At 46.9% G+C, this 14,683-nt stretch overlaps 1 protein-coding gene across 2 annotated transcripts; it reads right to left on the bottom strand.

The window, feature by feature from the left end:
- Positions 1-3,782: 3,782 nt before the first annotated feature.
- HES4 (hes family bHLH transcription factor 4) lies at positions 3,783-7,444 on the bottom strand. Of its 2 annotated transcripts, none has more exons than XM_035120909.3 (4): positions 6,950-7,444; positions 6,170-6,265; positions 5,766-5,853; positions 3,783-4,876 (listed from the first exon to the last, which is right to left on the bottom strand). In XM_035120909.3, the coding sequence occupies exons 1-4, from the start codon at positions 7,058-7,060 to the stop codon at positions 4,305-4,307; spliced, it is 867 nt and encodes a 288-aa protein (XP_034976800.1). In that variant the 5' UTR covers positions 7,061-7,444; the 3' UTR covers positions 3,783-4,304. The 2 variants fall into 2 exon arrangements, with proteins under 2 accessions (XP_034976800.1, XP_034976799.1); XM_035120908.3 differs by having other exon boundaries at positions 3,783-4,879.
- Between the last annotated feature and the right edge of the window lie 7,239 nt (positions 7,445-14,683).

A 14,683-nucleotide genomic window follows, 5' to 3' on the forward strand; every position in this document is an offset into this window, starting at 1 on the left:
CCGTGTGAGGGAGAGGTAAAGAATGTGCTCGCTGGCGATCCACGTGCTGGCGATCCACGCGGTGATTCCTGAACCGTCCGCAGACTGGATCCAGAAGGCAATTGGGCCTGATCTGGCCCGCGGGCTTTAGTTTGCCTACCCATGATCTAGATTCTTGTTCAATGTTATCTGGCAGTGACTCTCCAGGATTTCAGGCAGGTATCTTTCCCAGCTCTACCTTAGATGCCAGTGAGTGAACCTGGTCCTGGGACTCAAACATGTAAAGAGGCAAGAGTGGATCGGGGCTTCCCCCCCCCCACTAGCCACTTGGCAACCGTACATATAATTTGTGCTAGAGCTCAGTCAAAGAGGAACATGCCTGGGCTAATAATAACTCTGCGTATCTTAATCTTCCTGCAAAAAAGAGTAGTCATAGTTTCTTCCTGCTCAGCTGGAACAGAGTTTCTGGGTCAGAAGGTGTGATGGCCTCATGGTTTGTGTGTGTTTTTTAAAAAAACACCCAGCACCTCTTTTTAAGGAAATAAAATTGCTGGCTTAATGCCAGCTACAGAATAAGCCACGAAGGCAGACAGAAGAATTAGTTAGTCCAGGGCTTGGTTTCTGGGCTCTTTTCCAAATGCCAGACCTCGGCCGTTTGGAGTGACAACACCGGTGCCTCTGTGGCCTGCCTTTCAACCCTAAAGAGCTACATCCAGTCCTTGCACATCTGGGGAAAGGGCAGATGGGTGCAGTGCCCAGTTTTGTGCTCCACAATTGCTCACTCTAAAGAGAGAGAATGACTTCCCAGAGGAGATTCCACTCAACCCCCTGACCGTGAAACATGGAAAACAGACCTTAGAAAGACCATCCCATAATTTCCTTGCCACATGAAAAGGCAGGATGTAGGCGGAGGTATTCAGGGCCCCCAAGCTGTACCACAGGGAGAGGCTTGCATGTTTGCCCCCTGCTCCCCAGCATAGAAGGCTGGCAAAGGTCCAACAGAGGTGTAAACACATGACATCATTTCCCCCTGATGCAAATACTACCACAGCAACTCCTGTAAATTAGCTCTAGAAAAACTATGATAGAGGTCCAAGAAGGTGCGCAATTGGTTCCAAAATCTTCATTACCAAGGAGGAGAACTCCCGCAGGCAGACTCAGCAAAGCAAAATTATTTCACTCCAAACTTGAAAAATAGATTTTTAATTCCAGGTCCACTGCTGAGCCCAAATTCAGACTCAGGCATTCCCTGTAAGTGCCCTAACACAGGTGGCCCTTCTGATGCTGTTGGACTTCCCTTCTCATCAGCCCCAGCCACCATGCCAGATGGCCAGGGATTATGGGAGTTGTAGTCCAACATCTTTAGAACCACATGCCCCAGCCCTGTCCTGGCTTAACCACTCTCTAAACCACTCTCCCAGCCACCCGCTTACCTATCTACCAACTCACCCAACTTCCCCAGCCCAACTCCTGAGGGTTGAGTGGAGACAGGTTTGGCTTCCTTATCTAGCATGTGGCATATACCCATTGTAAGTGTTGAGGAGGGGAAGGAAAATGAGAAACCTCCCTTCTGCCCATTCCAACTGCTGTGGAAGTGAAGGTGAGGTGGGTGTTCACTTAGCCTTACAAGTGGGAGGCAGGACTTGGGTTCTTTTCCAGCTCAGATGAAAATCTGAGCTGCAGAAGAACTTTTGGGCCTGTCATGTTCACTTTACATTTGAAGTGGATGTTAAAAGTGGCTGGGATTTTTTAAATCCCTGATGTGAATTTCTGTAATACTGCTAATCCTTATAACATTGGCTAGATACATTCCTACTGTTGGAACCATAGGAGGATAGAAAGAATGAATACTATGTAGGAACATACACTTGTCTGAAGAGACCCGGGTTAAATAAGTGGCAACATGGGCGTAGGCAGGGGGGGCAGGAGGGGGCAGCTGCCCCCCCAGAAGCAAAAAAATTAATGTATTTTACAGACCATAACCAGCACTTTTCCCCTCCAAAAACTGAAGTGGAAAGGGCTTTGCTTTGACCCCTCCCCTTCCGTGCCTTGGCCCCGCCCCTGAACGACCATGGCTTGCCCCCCCCTAGTTTTGATCCTGGCTACGCCCCTGAGTGGCAACCCTCTTTGAACCTACCCAGAGATCCATAGCTGGCAAAGGATGGGAGGAGCAGAATCGGCTATTTGCAGAGAGTTTGAACTGAAGTAGATATTTCCTTTTTGTCCTCTTGGATAGAGCCAATGCAGACAGCATGTTAGTGTGATAACCAAGTTGCAAATTCAGCTCCCCAATGTGATTTGTTACCCCAGGCTACAGGCTACATCACTGTCATTCTAACCTATGTAAGGATATATTGGAATATGCCCTGAACCCTTTGTAAATGGGGGGGGGGGAACATGAGTAAATAAGGTTTGGTTTGTCCAAATCTTTTGTTGCATAATAGGAATAATTTTACTTTCTGAAACCTCATTTCCACAATGGCGGGGGAGATAGGAGGCAATATTTAGCATGCAAAGTCTTTGCAAGAGTATGCTTATAGGGTTTCTCCACCCTTCCAGCTGTTGCCCCATTACAAGAAAAAACATATAACATGTGCAGCACACAATTTTGGGCATGTTTATTCAGAGGTCAATCCTCACTCTGTTGGGGATTTTCTTCCAGTTAAGTTTTCTTAAGATTGTGGCTTCAGTCATGGGCGTAGCCGGGATTTTTGTTAGGGGGGGCAGGACTTTTGGGGGGGGCGGAACTGATGTGATTGGTCAGTTAGTTAAGTATTTCTATTGTTTTTCTTGATGGGGGGAGCTGCCCCCTGCCCCTCCTTAGCTACACCCATGGCTTCAGTTTACTGTATTTGTAAGACTAAAGACAGTAGTTCTGAAGCAAAAAACCAAAACCCAAAACATATTGTTTGTCGGCATGTCCCAGCAGGCATCATTTTTGGAGACACAGCCATTCTCTCTCTCCCTCCCCCCCCCCTCTCTCTCTCACACACACACTTTTATTTTTAAGATCCACTGCCTCATCAATTAGGGCTACATTTTAGTCAACCGAAAGCATCCCCAGATGATCAGTTGGTTGTATTAATTAAACATTGCAGTCCTATTTAACCTTCCTCCATCCCCCACTTTTAAAACTTGCCCATGGTGCTGAAATGAGTGACCCAGGCTTGGAAAATCGCTTGTTCACAAGCCTGAACACAGAGACGCAAACATCATAGTATCTGTGGCACATCCAAAGCCACGAAGGAAGAGACCAGGATTCCTAGTACCATCGTATTTTTCACAATCAATACACAGAGACTTTCCTATCTGCAGACCTGGAGGCAAAGGGCCCCCACTGACTGCTGTACATTTGCTGGAATAAGCTGCAACATGTCACAGATGCAATAATAGTGTGTTAGTGGAGGAGTAATGGTGGACACCATCCCACTTCATTAGCTGTTCTGTGATGCTTCCCCAGTGATACAGCATTATTTCTGTCTGGAGGGACACTCTTGTGCTATAACACAGCAGGAGTTGGATAAACCCACCGTCACCACTTGTTGATGCAAGGTTACCAGATCTCAGCAGGAAGTTATGGGACATGTGTTGATTGGTAACAAAGCAGAGTGTCCACCTTCAGTCTTTTGCAGGTGCAAACAGTACTGAAATTGGGATAGTTGAAACTGCCATGCTATTATCATGAGTGCACAATAAAAAGGACTTCTGAAGAGGCCTTAATTCTTCCTTGCTTGAGATGGAATGGCTCTTTAGAAAGATGATCCCACCCTCACCCCCATTCTTTGCCAGACAACACACCAACATTTCTAGTTCAAGAAAGTTTTTATTTGTACAAATACTTTCCAACATTTTTAATTTTTTAAAAAACAAACAAACGAAAGCACCAGGCATACAGACTCACAAAAAAGAAAGAAAGAAGAAGCTTTGGCATAGTATGGGAATATCTGATACAGAACTAATGCTGTAATCCTATATCCAGTTTCCTGGGAAGCAAGCCCCTCTGAAATCAATGGGACTTTACACTTTTCTTTTTAAAAAGTAGGAACACATAGGATTGTGCTGTAAGACTTTTCCTTTTTTAAAAAACAAAACCAAACCAAAGTATTTCACATGAACATTATTTTTAATTAAAAAAGGAGTAAGAATACAAACTGAATTCCCAACCTTTGGAAATGAATAAATAAGGAGTTTGTGGGGTAGGGTGCATTTAACACAAAAACAGAAGTCCAAGTTCCATACAACGGAACCAAATTCAAGTCCTTTTGTGCAGGGGTGGGGGGTAGGAAGCGGGAGCAGGGGGTGGTGTCTGTTTTCAGAGGAGAGAATCACCAAGGCCTCCAGACAGTTTCACTGCGCTCCCCACCAGCTTGGGAGACTGGCGCTAAGCTTCCCCCGAAGGATGTGAGCCCCTGCACTGGGGAGACAGAAGGAGTTGCTGTCGAACTGCCGGAAGAGACTGGCATGTTTGCGTTGGCGTAGAGAGGAATCACTGGCCCCGAGCCAGGTGGGAAGGCGGGGTTCGGGATGAGGAAAGCAAACTGGCCCTCAGTTGCTGGCACCAGCTGAAAGCCCCCGTAGACCTTCGGAGACAAGGTTTCTGCAGGGTTCAGTTTGCAAGGCACTGGCATCCCCCCAGGTCCTCCAGCAGGTCCTGGCAGCTGGACATGCAGAGGTTGAGCCAGATGGGCAGGCTGTCCACTTGCAGCTGGAGGTGGTGGGGGTGCAGGGTAATTCATGGCCACGATCTGACTCAGGCAGGTGGAGAGGTGGCCCAGCAGCCGGCCGCGGACATCTGTGTTGACTCCTTCGCAGGTGGAGAGGAAGCGGGTCACTTCGTTCATGCACTCGTTAAATCCTGCCCGGTATTTGCCTAGGACGGTAGGATCAGCGCTCAGGGCTGCTGCAAAGGAGGGGGAAAGAAACAAGAAGGAGAAGGGTTAGCCGGATTGGATCTTTCAAAGCCTTTTGAGTTCAGCGGACCCAGCTTCCTTTCCTTTCCTCTCTTATGTGAACAGCTGCATGCCAGCTCCGAAATTGCTCCTCACCAGCTAATTATATCTGTGCATTTAAGCTTATGGGGATTGGCTGAATTGCAGGTCAGGGTATCTCAACCTGGATTTGGTGATGGAAGAGCTGGGTTTGAACCCCTCATGGTGCTCAGCCATGAAGCTTCTTGTGTGGCTTTGGATAAATCCCTTCTGGAGGGGAGTGTGATGAAATACAGGACTGGAAGGGCAGGGGTTCAAAATCCTTGCTGAGCCACAAAACAAATTTGGGTGGTCCCAGACAATCTGCCTACCTCACAGGTTTGCTGTGAGGGTTTTCTTTTTGTTTTAAAAAAGGGGGTATCAGATATCCTGGAGGCAAGGGCAGTGTGTGGGCCAAGGAGGACCGTAGGCCACAGGTCGTGTGTGTGCTTTGTGTGTAGAAGGTCCCAGACTCTGCCCTCAATGGCATCCTCAGGTAGGGCTGGGAAGGATTCCCTGCCTGAAAGCTTGGAGAGACGCTGCCTGTCCTTGTAGACAGTGCTGAGACATATGGATCAGTGCTCTGACTCAGCATAAGGCCGCTTTCTATGTGTACAAATGTGCTAAGCAGATTAACTGGAAAGGGGTCAGGAAAGGAGGGAGGCCAGCCAAATCGCCAGGCTTTATTTTACGTGCATCAGATTGCAAGGTTTTCAAGCAGGATAGCCAGGAGTCAGGGAGAAACATACAAAGAGTTCTGAATTGAATCCCCATCCCCACCCCATTTGCAGCCCACCCAGTAGGAAGGTTGCCACTCACCTGTCATCTGGGCCCTTTGCAGGTTCCGCAGGTGCTTTACTGTCATTTCCAGGATATCTGCTTTCTCCAGCTTTGAGTGCCGGGAGCTCTGTGGAAAGCAAACAAGCATGATGAGCAAGTTTATTCCATTTGTGGGAGGCAAGGAAGCAAGGAATAACCTAAGGAGTCCCTTCCCCCATATCTCAAAAACTTTGATGCATCTGGCCATCTGGGACCAATTCGCCTCCCGCTTATCTCTCCCCCCTCCCATGATGGCCATAAGTCAACCAGGTAGCTAGATATCAGTAGTCGAATCAAAAGGGTACTTTCCAGGGTGGGGTAGAGAACTTGAGTACACTCAGTTCACCCCCCACCCCAAAAGGAACTCTCCAAATTTATCTGTTGCCCATTGAATCAAAACTTACATCTTTCTTCAGAGCATCCAGAATGAGAGTTTTGAGCTGGCCCAAGCTTTCGTTAATCCTGGCACGGCGTCGTTTCTCCATGATTGGTTTGGAAGACTGAGGGGAACACAGAGAAGTGGTAGAAATTTAGGTGGGCATCAGATAAGCACTCTTATCTCTCTTTTCCTGTATATGAGCACTATAACAACTTTGAATGCTTGCTGCTACCTGCAACATGCATAGCTTTAGTTACTTAGTAAGCTACTCCAGATAGTTGGGTCGACTTGAGACCCTTTTCAGATTGTATACCCATCCCAGCCACGACAAGCCTTCTCAAGGACCCCCCCCCCATGTTCATACCAACACAACAACTCTGGAAACAAACTTCCCATTTTTGGTTCCACAGCTTTGCCCTAAAATTGTTCCCCACCCCTCCCCATATAATACTCAATCCTGTCAAAGCACTGCCCCAAAGGCACAAGGCTAATTTCTCACCCCCTCCCCCAAATCTAACATACATCACTTGCCTGCTGCTACCATATTCACATGCTCATTTCACACACACAGTAATTTATTTGAGAGATGGTGTTATATAGAAAACGATAGCAGATTAAACATCCACATTTTATGGGGAGAGTCGGGGTACGTAAACAGCCTTGGAGTAATAAGATTCGCTAAAGGATGGCGAGAGAAGAGAGCTCCATTTGCGCAGTCACACACGTGTACACAAGCAACATTTTTAAAAAATCAATCCCAAATCAATATATTTTTGCGGGGTGGGGAGAAGATGAGGGAAATTACCTTTCTGTGTTCGCTGGCGCTCTTGGGTTTATCGGGGGTCTGGCTGGCACTGGCCGGGGCCCCAGCAATCGGGGAGGCAGTAGTAGGCTTCTCCATAGTATCAGCCGGCATTTTTGCAGTTTCTTGATTTTAATGCAGAAATGAAAAAACAACAAAAATCGGGGGACGTCGCAAAACAGCGCTGGAAGTATTATAGTAGGGGCGGGAGACTGGATCAACTGTTTTTAAAAAACAAAACAAAACTGTACATCCGATGTTGGTAGCCAATGTATTTAAGGTTGCTGCTGTCAATGGTTACTTATCCCAGCTTAAGAGTTTGCTGGCCAAAAGACCAAGGAAAAGGGTGGCGGGGGGTCGAATAAAGTCTGTGTTTGCAATCAGGCGTCAACGCGCGCGCAGGGAAGGGGAGACGTTGCGCGCGGCTGCCTGCGCGCCTGGCTAGTCGCTCTTCCGCCGCGCTTGTGCTGCTGCAGAGCCGCTGCTGGCTTGGCAGGCTCCGAGGAAACTCCCCCTCCGCCTTTATAGCCGGCGGCAGCTCCCAATTCGTGTGAAACCTTCTCCGCATTCTTTCCCACACTCCTGGCAGCCAATCGGAGACGGGACTCACCCCGCCGGGGCCGCCGATTGGAGGACGCCCCCGCGAGCTGTCAGTCACGCGCTGAGCTTCCAAATATATATATATATATAATATCTCCCAAGGCTGGATTGAAACCAGCAGCTTGGAAGGAACAAAGGTGTGTGTGCGGTGGTGGTGGTGGGGTCAGCAACACCCCCCCTTCAAAAACAGAGGTGTGCAAGGCAACCTGTACAGCAAGTCGGTAGGCTTCTATAATACAACACATACACACACCCTAAACTTAAATGGGAGCGACAGGAATGTATTAATCCTAGTTTTGCCTTGCAAAATGGGGGTGGGGGTGCAGAGAGGCTTGGAGGGACACTCCACAACAACATCAACAGCCCGGGAAAAGGCCTTGGCAGAGCACCTGCTTGGCATGCGGAAGGTGCCTGGTTCAATCTCCGGCATCTCCAGGTAGGGCTGGGAATGTCCCCTGCCTGGAAAGCCCTTGGGGAGCCGCTGCCCATCAGCGTAGAAAATCCTGGAGAAAGTTCTCAGGCCAGATATTTGAGGAGGTCAGTTGCTGTAGGCTACATATGGCAAGGGAAGGAGGGTAGAATTAAAAAAAACACACAACAACTCTCAGCCCCTGTTACTGAAGGGGCGAGGGAGGAGAATTTCAGAAAAAGCTGGGCTGCTACCGGTATGTACGTGCTTTTACCTGGTTACGGCCTTTGTGATAACGATTTTCATCCCGACTTTTGCTTTTGCAATTCCCTTAAAGGTGGGGGGGGCGCTTTAATCCCCTATGCTAAATTTTGTACTCATTTTTCATTTTGTTATTTTTCGCTAGGGTGGTTCTTGGATGGGGATGGAGTGGATAAACAGTGCGCTCCCTTTTTAATTTAGCCTGCTTTGATGTTATTTATATTTATATTTGCAAGAATTTGGATATCCGGTTGGATATATATTACATATACAGCACTGCTGCTTTTTTACCAATAAGATTGCTTTTTCAGAAAAATAAATATATAACCATTGAGCAATTAACTGAGCACTGGGTTGCTGCCAACTAATTTGACCCACTGAAATTAATCGACATGGCTAACTTAGGTCCTTTCGTTTCAATCGGTCTACTCTGAGTAGGACCAGCACTGGATGAATCCAATTGTCTTGCTGTGCAAACCTATGCATTACCTTCCCAGAAGTAAATCTAATTGTGGTGAATTGGACTTACTCTTGGATACAGTGAGTGTACTAGGATTGCAGTCTAAACCCCAAACCCACCAACTAGACCGCTTTTAAAGTACTTGGCCTCCAGCTGGAATCCCTTTATCTCTGCATACTTTTATATATTATTTGCATTATAAAATTGCTACCTCACTCATATTTTCCATAAGGCGCAACAGTGAAGCGACTAAATCATGCAGGAAAGGAGAGAAGGGGGAAAAGAACCTGCATAGTTTTTAAATGCACGATTAAAAAACCCACCGCTGCTTCCAGACAAAACCTTGCCCACATCTCCCTCCAGCTGTTGCAAATGAAAGAAAAGAAACCACTCTCTTTCCAGCAGCAAGGGAGGGAAACGAGCGGGTGGGGTGGTGGGGATAAAAAAAAATGAAGCAAGCCACAGCAGCAGCTGGTCCGGCACGCGAAGCCCTGCCAGGCAGCCAGCCAATGGATGAAAGGCTGCAAGCCAAACTGCCTCTTATTGGCTGGCAACTCCCGGAGCTGTCAATCAAGAGTCTCTCCCTCCCCCCTCCCATTCCCGGGCCCAGCGGCTAAAGCAGCCGCCAGCTGTTCTCGTGCCTCCACCCGGCTCCCCGGCAAGCCAAATTGGGGCGCGCGCGCGCGCTCACTGGCTCGCTCGCGCAAGCCCTTCCTGCTCTCCTTTTCCTTTCCTCCTGCCTCGCCCACGGGAGCACGTGCCAAAGGGCTTCTGGCTTCCTGCACCGTGCGCACGCACGCACACACTAGCACATAATACACGCTCTCTCATACTGGGGAAGGAGGGGGGTAGAAGGAGGAGGAAAGACTCCAGAAAAAAAAAAGTCCTACTGTGCAATCGAGTGGAGGGAAAGCAGTTCATGGGAAAACCACGCCTCCCTCCTCTTTCTCTCTCATTAGTGTTGTTTAGCTTCCCGTTCAAGAGAGAATATGCAGTCTCTCAACAGGGTTTGCTCTCTGTCCCACTATATATGTGTTGACTGTTGTCAAGATTTGGAGCAGTTTTCCGGGTCTTTGTTGCTCCAGCATATACTTTCTTTTTAGGGTGTTAGGATGTATCATCTATCTATCTATCTATCATCTAGTACAAACCACAAAAACAAAATACAGTGGCTGCTCACAGATGCCACACAAAATGAAAAAGGGATGGGGTGGGAAGAGGAATCGTATGTATGGCAACCTTGTGGACTTGATATAGAAGATAAAACAGTCTTATTTTCTACCCAGGCTTTCAAGTTACAAAAATAAAATTCTCTTGCATTTTTTAAAAAGTAATTCTTATATCCCAATGTTCTTAAAACTATTACTTGGCACAAGGCAGTATTTACAAGAACACTTTTTATGTGTTAGTGGAGGGAGCAGGCTTGTGTTCTGCAACCACTGTCAACACACCTGGCAGCCACACAGTTCACTGGCTGCATGTTTGGAGAGCATAAGAAAACATCCTATGTGCACACCACCGTGCCCATGTACACGCAAAGGGGGAAATCCTGATTGGTCCAAGGTCCCCCTTAACTGCATGGCTCTACACACATCTGTTGGGCATGGGTATATTGATAGGCTCATCATCACACATGGACATGAGTGGGCAGGGTCAACACAGTGCTGCAACCTCTTAATGCGTTTATTTTTTCATGAGGGCTTACTTCTTGGCTCTCAGGGGTCTTTGAAATCCCAGCTGTGTTACTGAGGAAGGCATAATCTGAAATATTTAACTAAATAGGTGTTAAGACTGTCTCTTGTTTGGTCATATGCACAACATTTTATTAATTATTTCATTTGGGTAAAAAGGCCCAGCAGGGACCACAAAGTGTCATTTGTGAATCATCTTGGTGAGCTGGGCCACATGCAACCAATACAAAACTGAGTCGAGCAATTTATTATGATCTTTTACTCCTCTTGCTTTGCTTTGCTTTGTTCCAGACCACCTCCCTGATAATCAAATCTCCAAGCACGACCCAAAGTCTAAAGGAGTGGGGAGCTCTCTCTCTCTGTGTGTGTGGTGTGCATAGCTGCCAAGTTATCCCTTTTTTAAAGGGATTTTCCCTTATGCTGAATAGGCTTCCTCGCGAGAAAAGGGAAAACTTGGCAGCTATGGTGGTGTGGAAGAGGTGACTGGAAAATTGAATCCTCTTCCTACCCTCTTTTCAATTTCTTATTCGTGAACAATTATTGTCTGGGAAACGGCTGGGGGAAAATACGGGGGATAGGTGAGGGACACGGAGAGAACAAGAGAGAGAGAGAGAGAGAGACAGAGGAAGCCCAATAGTGCCACCTATTGGCTGTTTGATAGGTCTGTTTAAGATCACGATTGAACATTAAGAAGTTGGTTGAACTCTTAAGCATTCCCATGGGAAAGCTGTGGCCCTCTAGCTTTTGTCAGCCCCAGCCAGCATTGCCCAGTCAGGGAAGGTGGGGGTTGTACTCCAACAGCATCTGGAGAGCCAGGGGTTCCCCAGCCCTAGATAGGAAACACCATTCAGAAATGAGGCTCCATGCCGTGTCTCTGCCAGAGTGCCAGCTCTGGCTTTTTATTAAGACTGATTAAAGCAGGGATGGGGAGCCTGTGGCCCTCATCAGCCCCAGCCAGTATGTCCCATAGTCGGGGATGATGGGGGTTGTAGTCCAACTGCTGTTGGAGAACCACGCTTCTCCATCCCTACAGTAGAATAAGTAAGGATGGGTGAATCCATTCGTTTCAGTTTCTCATTTGTTCCCCAGTCTTAAGTGACTTTCTCCACATTTCCATATAATTTTGCAATTTTTTAAAAGCCTCATGAAAATCCATCATTTTACTGCTCATTTCGCCAGATATGAACATTTTGCTGGAAATGAACATTTTGCAAAGCCATTTCCCGTAATACGATGATTTTTGTGTGTTCTCACTAATATGGTATAAGCACACTTGTTGAACAAATTACTTGTTGGGAGAACTTGCATTGCACAAATTGGAAAAGTCCAGATTTTGAAGGATGGCTGTGTTTTAGCTAAGTTCACCTTTAAATCCAAACTGAATCAAATTTCTCCTCCATCCCTAGTATCCCAGAAATGATGGCAGTTATAGTTCAGCAACATACAGAATCCTCATCCTAGCTGTAGAGCAGGCACCCCCAAACTTCGGCCCTCCAGATGTTTTGGACTACAATTCCCATCTTCCCTGACCACTGGTCCTGTTAGCTAGGGATCATGGGAGTTGTAGGCCAAAACATCTGGAGGGCCGCAGTTTGGGGATGCCTGCTGTAGAGTAAGTCCCCTTGAATTCAATATTGGTACCCTTTCTGGGTAAATAAGAATAAAATCTGAAGCAGTGTTGCAGTGGCATATTTTGAAGTGCAGGAGCTTATGATAACAGCCCTCCTCACCCCCCCCCCTAAGGAGAGTCCAAAATTGCAGGTAGCTGTGTCACTGCATTATTACAGTGTTCTTCAACCTGGGATTCCCGGATGTGGATGGACTACAACTCCCATCATCCTTGGGCTAAGCTGGGTGTGGATGATGGGGCTTGTAGTCCACCCACATCTGGATTGAAGAACACTGTGTTATGATATATTCCCATGTGGAAGGGCAGCAGTACATAGCATACTGCCCAGTTTATTAGGATCAGCAGGACTGCAATCCAGTGCATTGTCTCCTAGGAGTAAGCTCTGCTGAACCCATCAGTGCTTAATTCTGAGTGCATAGGCTCAACTTGTAAAACACGCTGAGCTATAACAACAGACATTCAGCTAGCTGAAAACACAACCTTTCACTTATAAATAGAGATGCACACAATATTGCAAAGTGGTGTTACCATTTAAACCGGGGGTGCCAGGTTTGAGTGGACAGGCACATTTGCAAATGGGAGAAACTGTTGTGGGCACTACACACATCAGGCACACACCACAACCTATTCTGAAATACATATTTCAAGCCTACTTGGGGGGGTGTAGGTGGGGACCCTGTGGGTAAAGGCCTCTGTGGGCACATGGCACCCACTTGGGTGGCCTCTGATTGAAACTGCAAGGAACCCCCAAATAAGATTTCGGCCTCTGTGTGAATAGTTTCCACATTCTCTGAGACTATGCTAATCTGGGATGGGTTGTAGTTTAGTGGTGTGGTATCTGCTTTGCATGCAGAAGGGCCTAGGTTCAATCCCTGGTATTTCCAGGTATTGCTTGGAGAGATCCCTGCCCAGGACCCTGGAAGGCCACTGCCGACCATTGTGGATAGTTCTGAGCTAGGTGGATCTATAGTCTGATTCAGTATAAGGCAACTCCCTATGTTCCTATGTCGCTAACAATGGTCAAACTCGAAAACTATGTTTTCATCTCATTCACTTGCTAGAGCAAGAAGAGCCCATGATTTTGGCAGACCTAATTGCTCCAGGTCTTAAACAAGCCCACTTTCCCGTATTTCCTTTTTCACTGTACCATGACACGGTGAGGAAAGCAACCCCCTGGATGTGAAGCCACAGTTGAAAAGGCCCTCTCCCTTGTCACTACCCTCTGAGACTCCTCCAGAGCAGGGACCTGGGGATAAGCTTCAGGAGAAGATCTAAGGGTCTAGGTTGGGTTCATTTTGGGAGAGAGGATCCAGAAGATATTGGGGTCCTGAGCCAGAAAGAATTTTACAGTTCAAAAGCAGCACTTTGAATCCGTCTCAAAACAGCTGGATAGACAAGGTAGAGGAAGGGAAGGATTGAGAGGCTGCTGTGGTCTCCGTAAGCAATTAGATTCTGGCCTCTGCATTTTTTGAGTTAATTTCTCATGGTTTGCCACCATCTGATGAGACACCATCAAATAAGAGACAGCTGCAGACAACTATAGATGTGTCACACTAAACCAGCATAGTCTTTCAGCAGACATCAAAGGAACTGGGAGTTGTAGCTCCCATGAGATTCTGCATCCTCCTCCTCACTATTGAAAACTCAGGCTGTGAAGGTGGCTGGAGGGTGGGGTTTGTTTTACTCAGGGTAGACCCATTGAAATACATGGACCTCCGTAGTCATGTTCATTATATTCAACAGCTCTACTTTGAAAAGGCGGAAGGTTGAATACAACTCTCTGTTTTATTGTGCAAGTGGAAGGCATATTATTTGTTTAGGGAGCTGATGAATCACCTTTATCTCATGTTTGGGGTGATATACAGTAAGTATAAAAGCAAAATACATCTAACACCAACAAATGTTTATATATTATGTATGATGGAATTAAAAAAACACACACTCATATATATACTCATTTTTAAAAATAGCAAATCATTAAAACACTGACTCGTATATTGCTGTTAAACATATCACCATTATCTGGTATAGCCTATCAGGGATGTAGCTTATTAGGCTTCCTTGGGCTCAGATCAATAACATTGCAGATCAAGCAGTGATTCCTGGTTCCTGGTTCTCTGAGCCATTGAAAGGAACTGCAGCCAGCTCAAGCAAGAACATCCACACCCCAGAATCCTCCTAACCCAGGTGACACCAGGAGGCCAGTTTTATGCCATTGGCTAAAATAATGCGTCCAGAATAGCTGCCCTCTCTTGGGCCCAAATTTATGTGATGTGGGAAAGGTGATCATCTGAAGCCCCCACCTTAAGTAAAGCAGGGAACATTGTAGTCCTCTTAGGAAAACCAGAGATTCATTTTAGGAGGTGCATGAGAGAAAGCAGATTGAATGCCATGGGTCCCATGCAACCCACCAATTCAGGGCAGGGCTGGCAGGATCTGTCAGAGAAGAATCCAGAAGCTGGAGGTGGAGAGAGTCCATGCAATGAGTCAGGAGAGTTATCTGACCCATTACTGCTGGATGTCACAGAAATAATAGAAAACTGTATGGGTCAGTGTTTGGACAATAAGTAGCTGAAGAGGCAGCAAACCAATCAGTGGGGCTGGCTAGTCAAAGGCAGAAGGGGACTTGGGGTGGGGACTGACTTAGGTCCCATCACCAAGGACAAATCACTGTCTATGCTGGCAC

Source organism: Zootoca vivipara, chromosome 6, assembly GCF_965207765.1.
Source record: "Zootoca vivipara chromosome 6, rZooViv2.hap1.1, whole genome shotgun sequence".
NCBI classification, from domain to species: Eukaryota; Metazoa; Chordata; class Lepidosauria; order Squamata; family Lacertidae; genus Zootoca; species Zootoca vivipara.

What these genes read in the sequence shown, in the direction of transcription:
- HES4 (XM_035120908.3), bottom strand. Translation starts at nt 7,060, where the DNA reads ATGCCGGCTGATACTATGGAGAAGCCTACTACTGCCTCCCCGATTGCT. An exon ending in GCGCCAGCGAACACAGAAAG is followed by an intron (nt 6,266 to 6,949) that starts GTAATTTCCCTC and finishes TGTTCCCCTCAG; the next exon opens with TCTTCCAAACCAATCATGGA. An exon ending in TGGATGCTCTGAAGAAAGAT is followed by an intron (nt 5,854 to 6,169) that starts GTAAGTTTTGAT and finishes TGCTTTCCACAG; the next exon opens with AGCTCCCGGCACTCAAAGCT.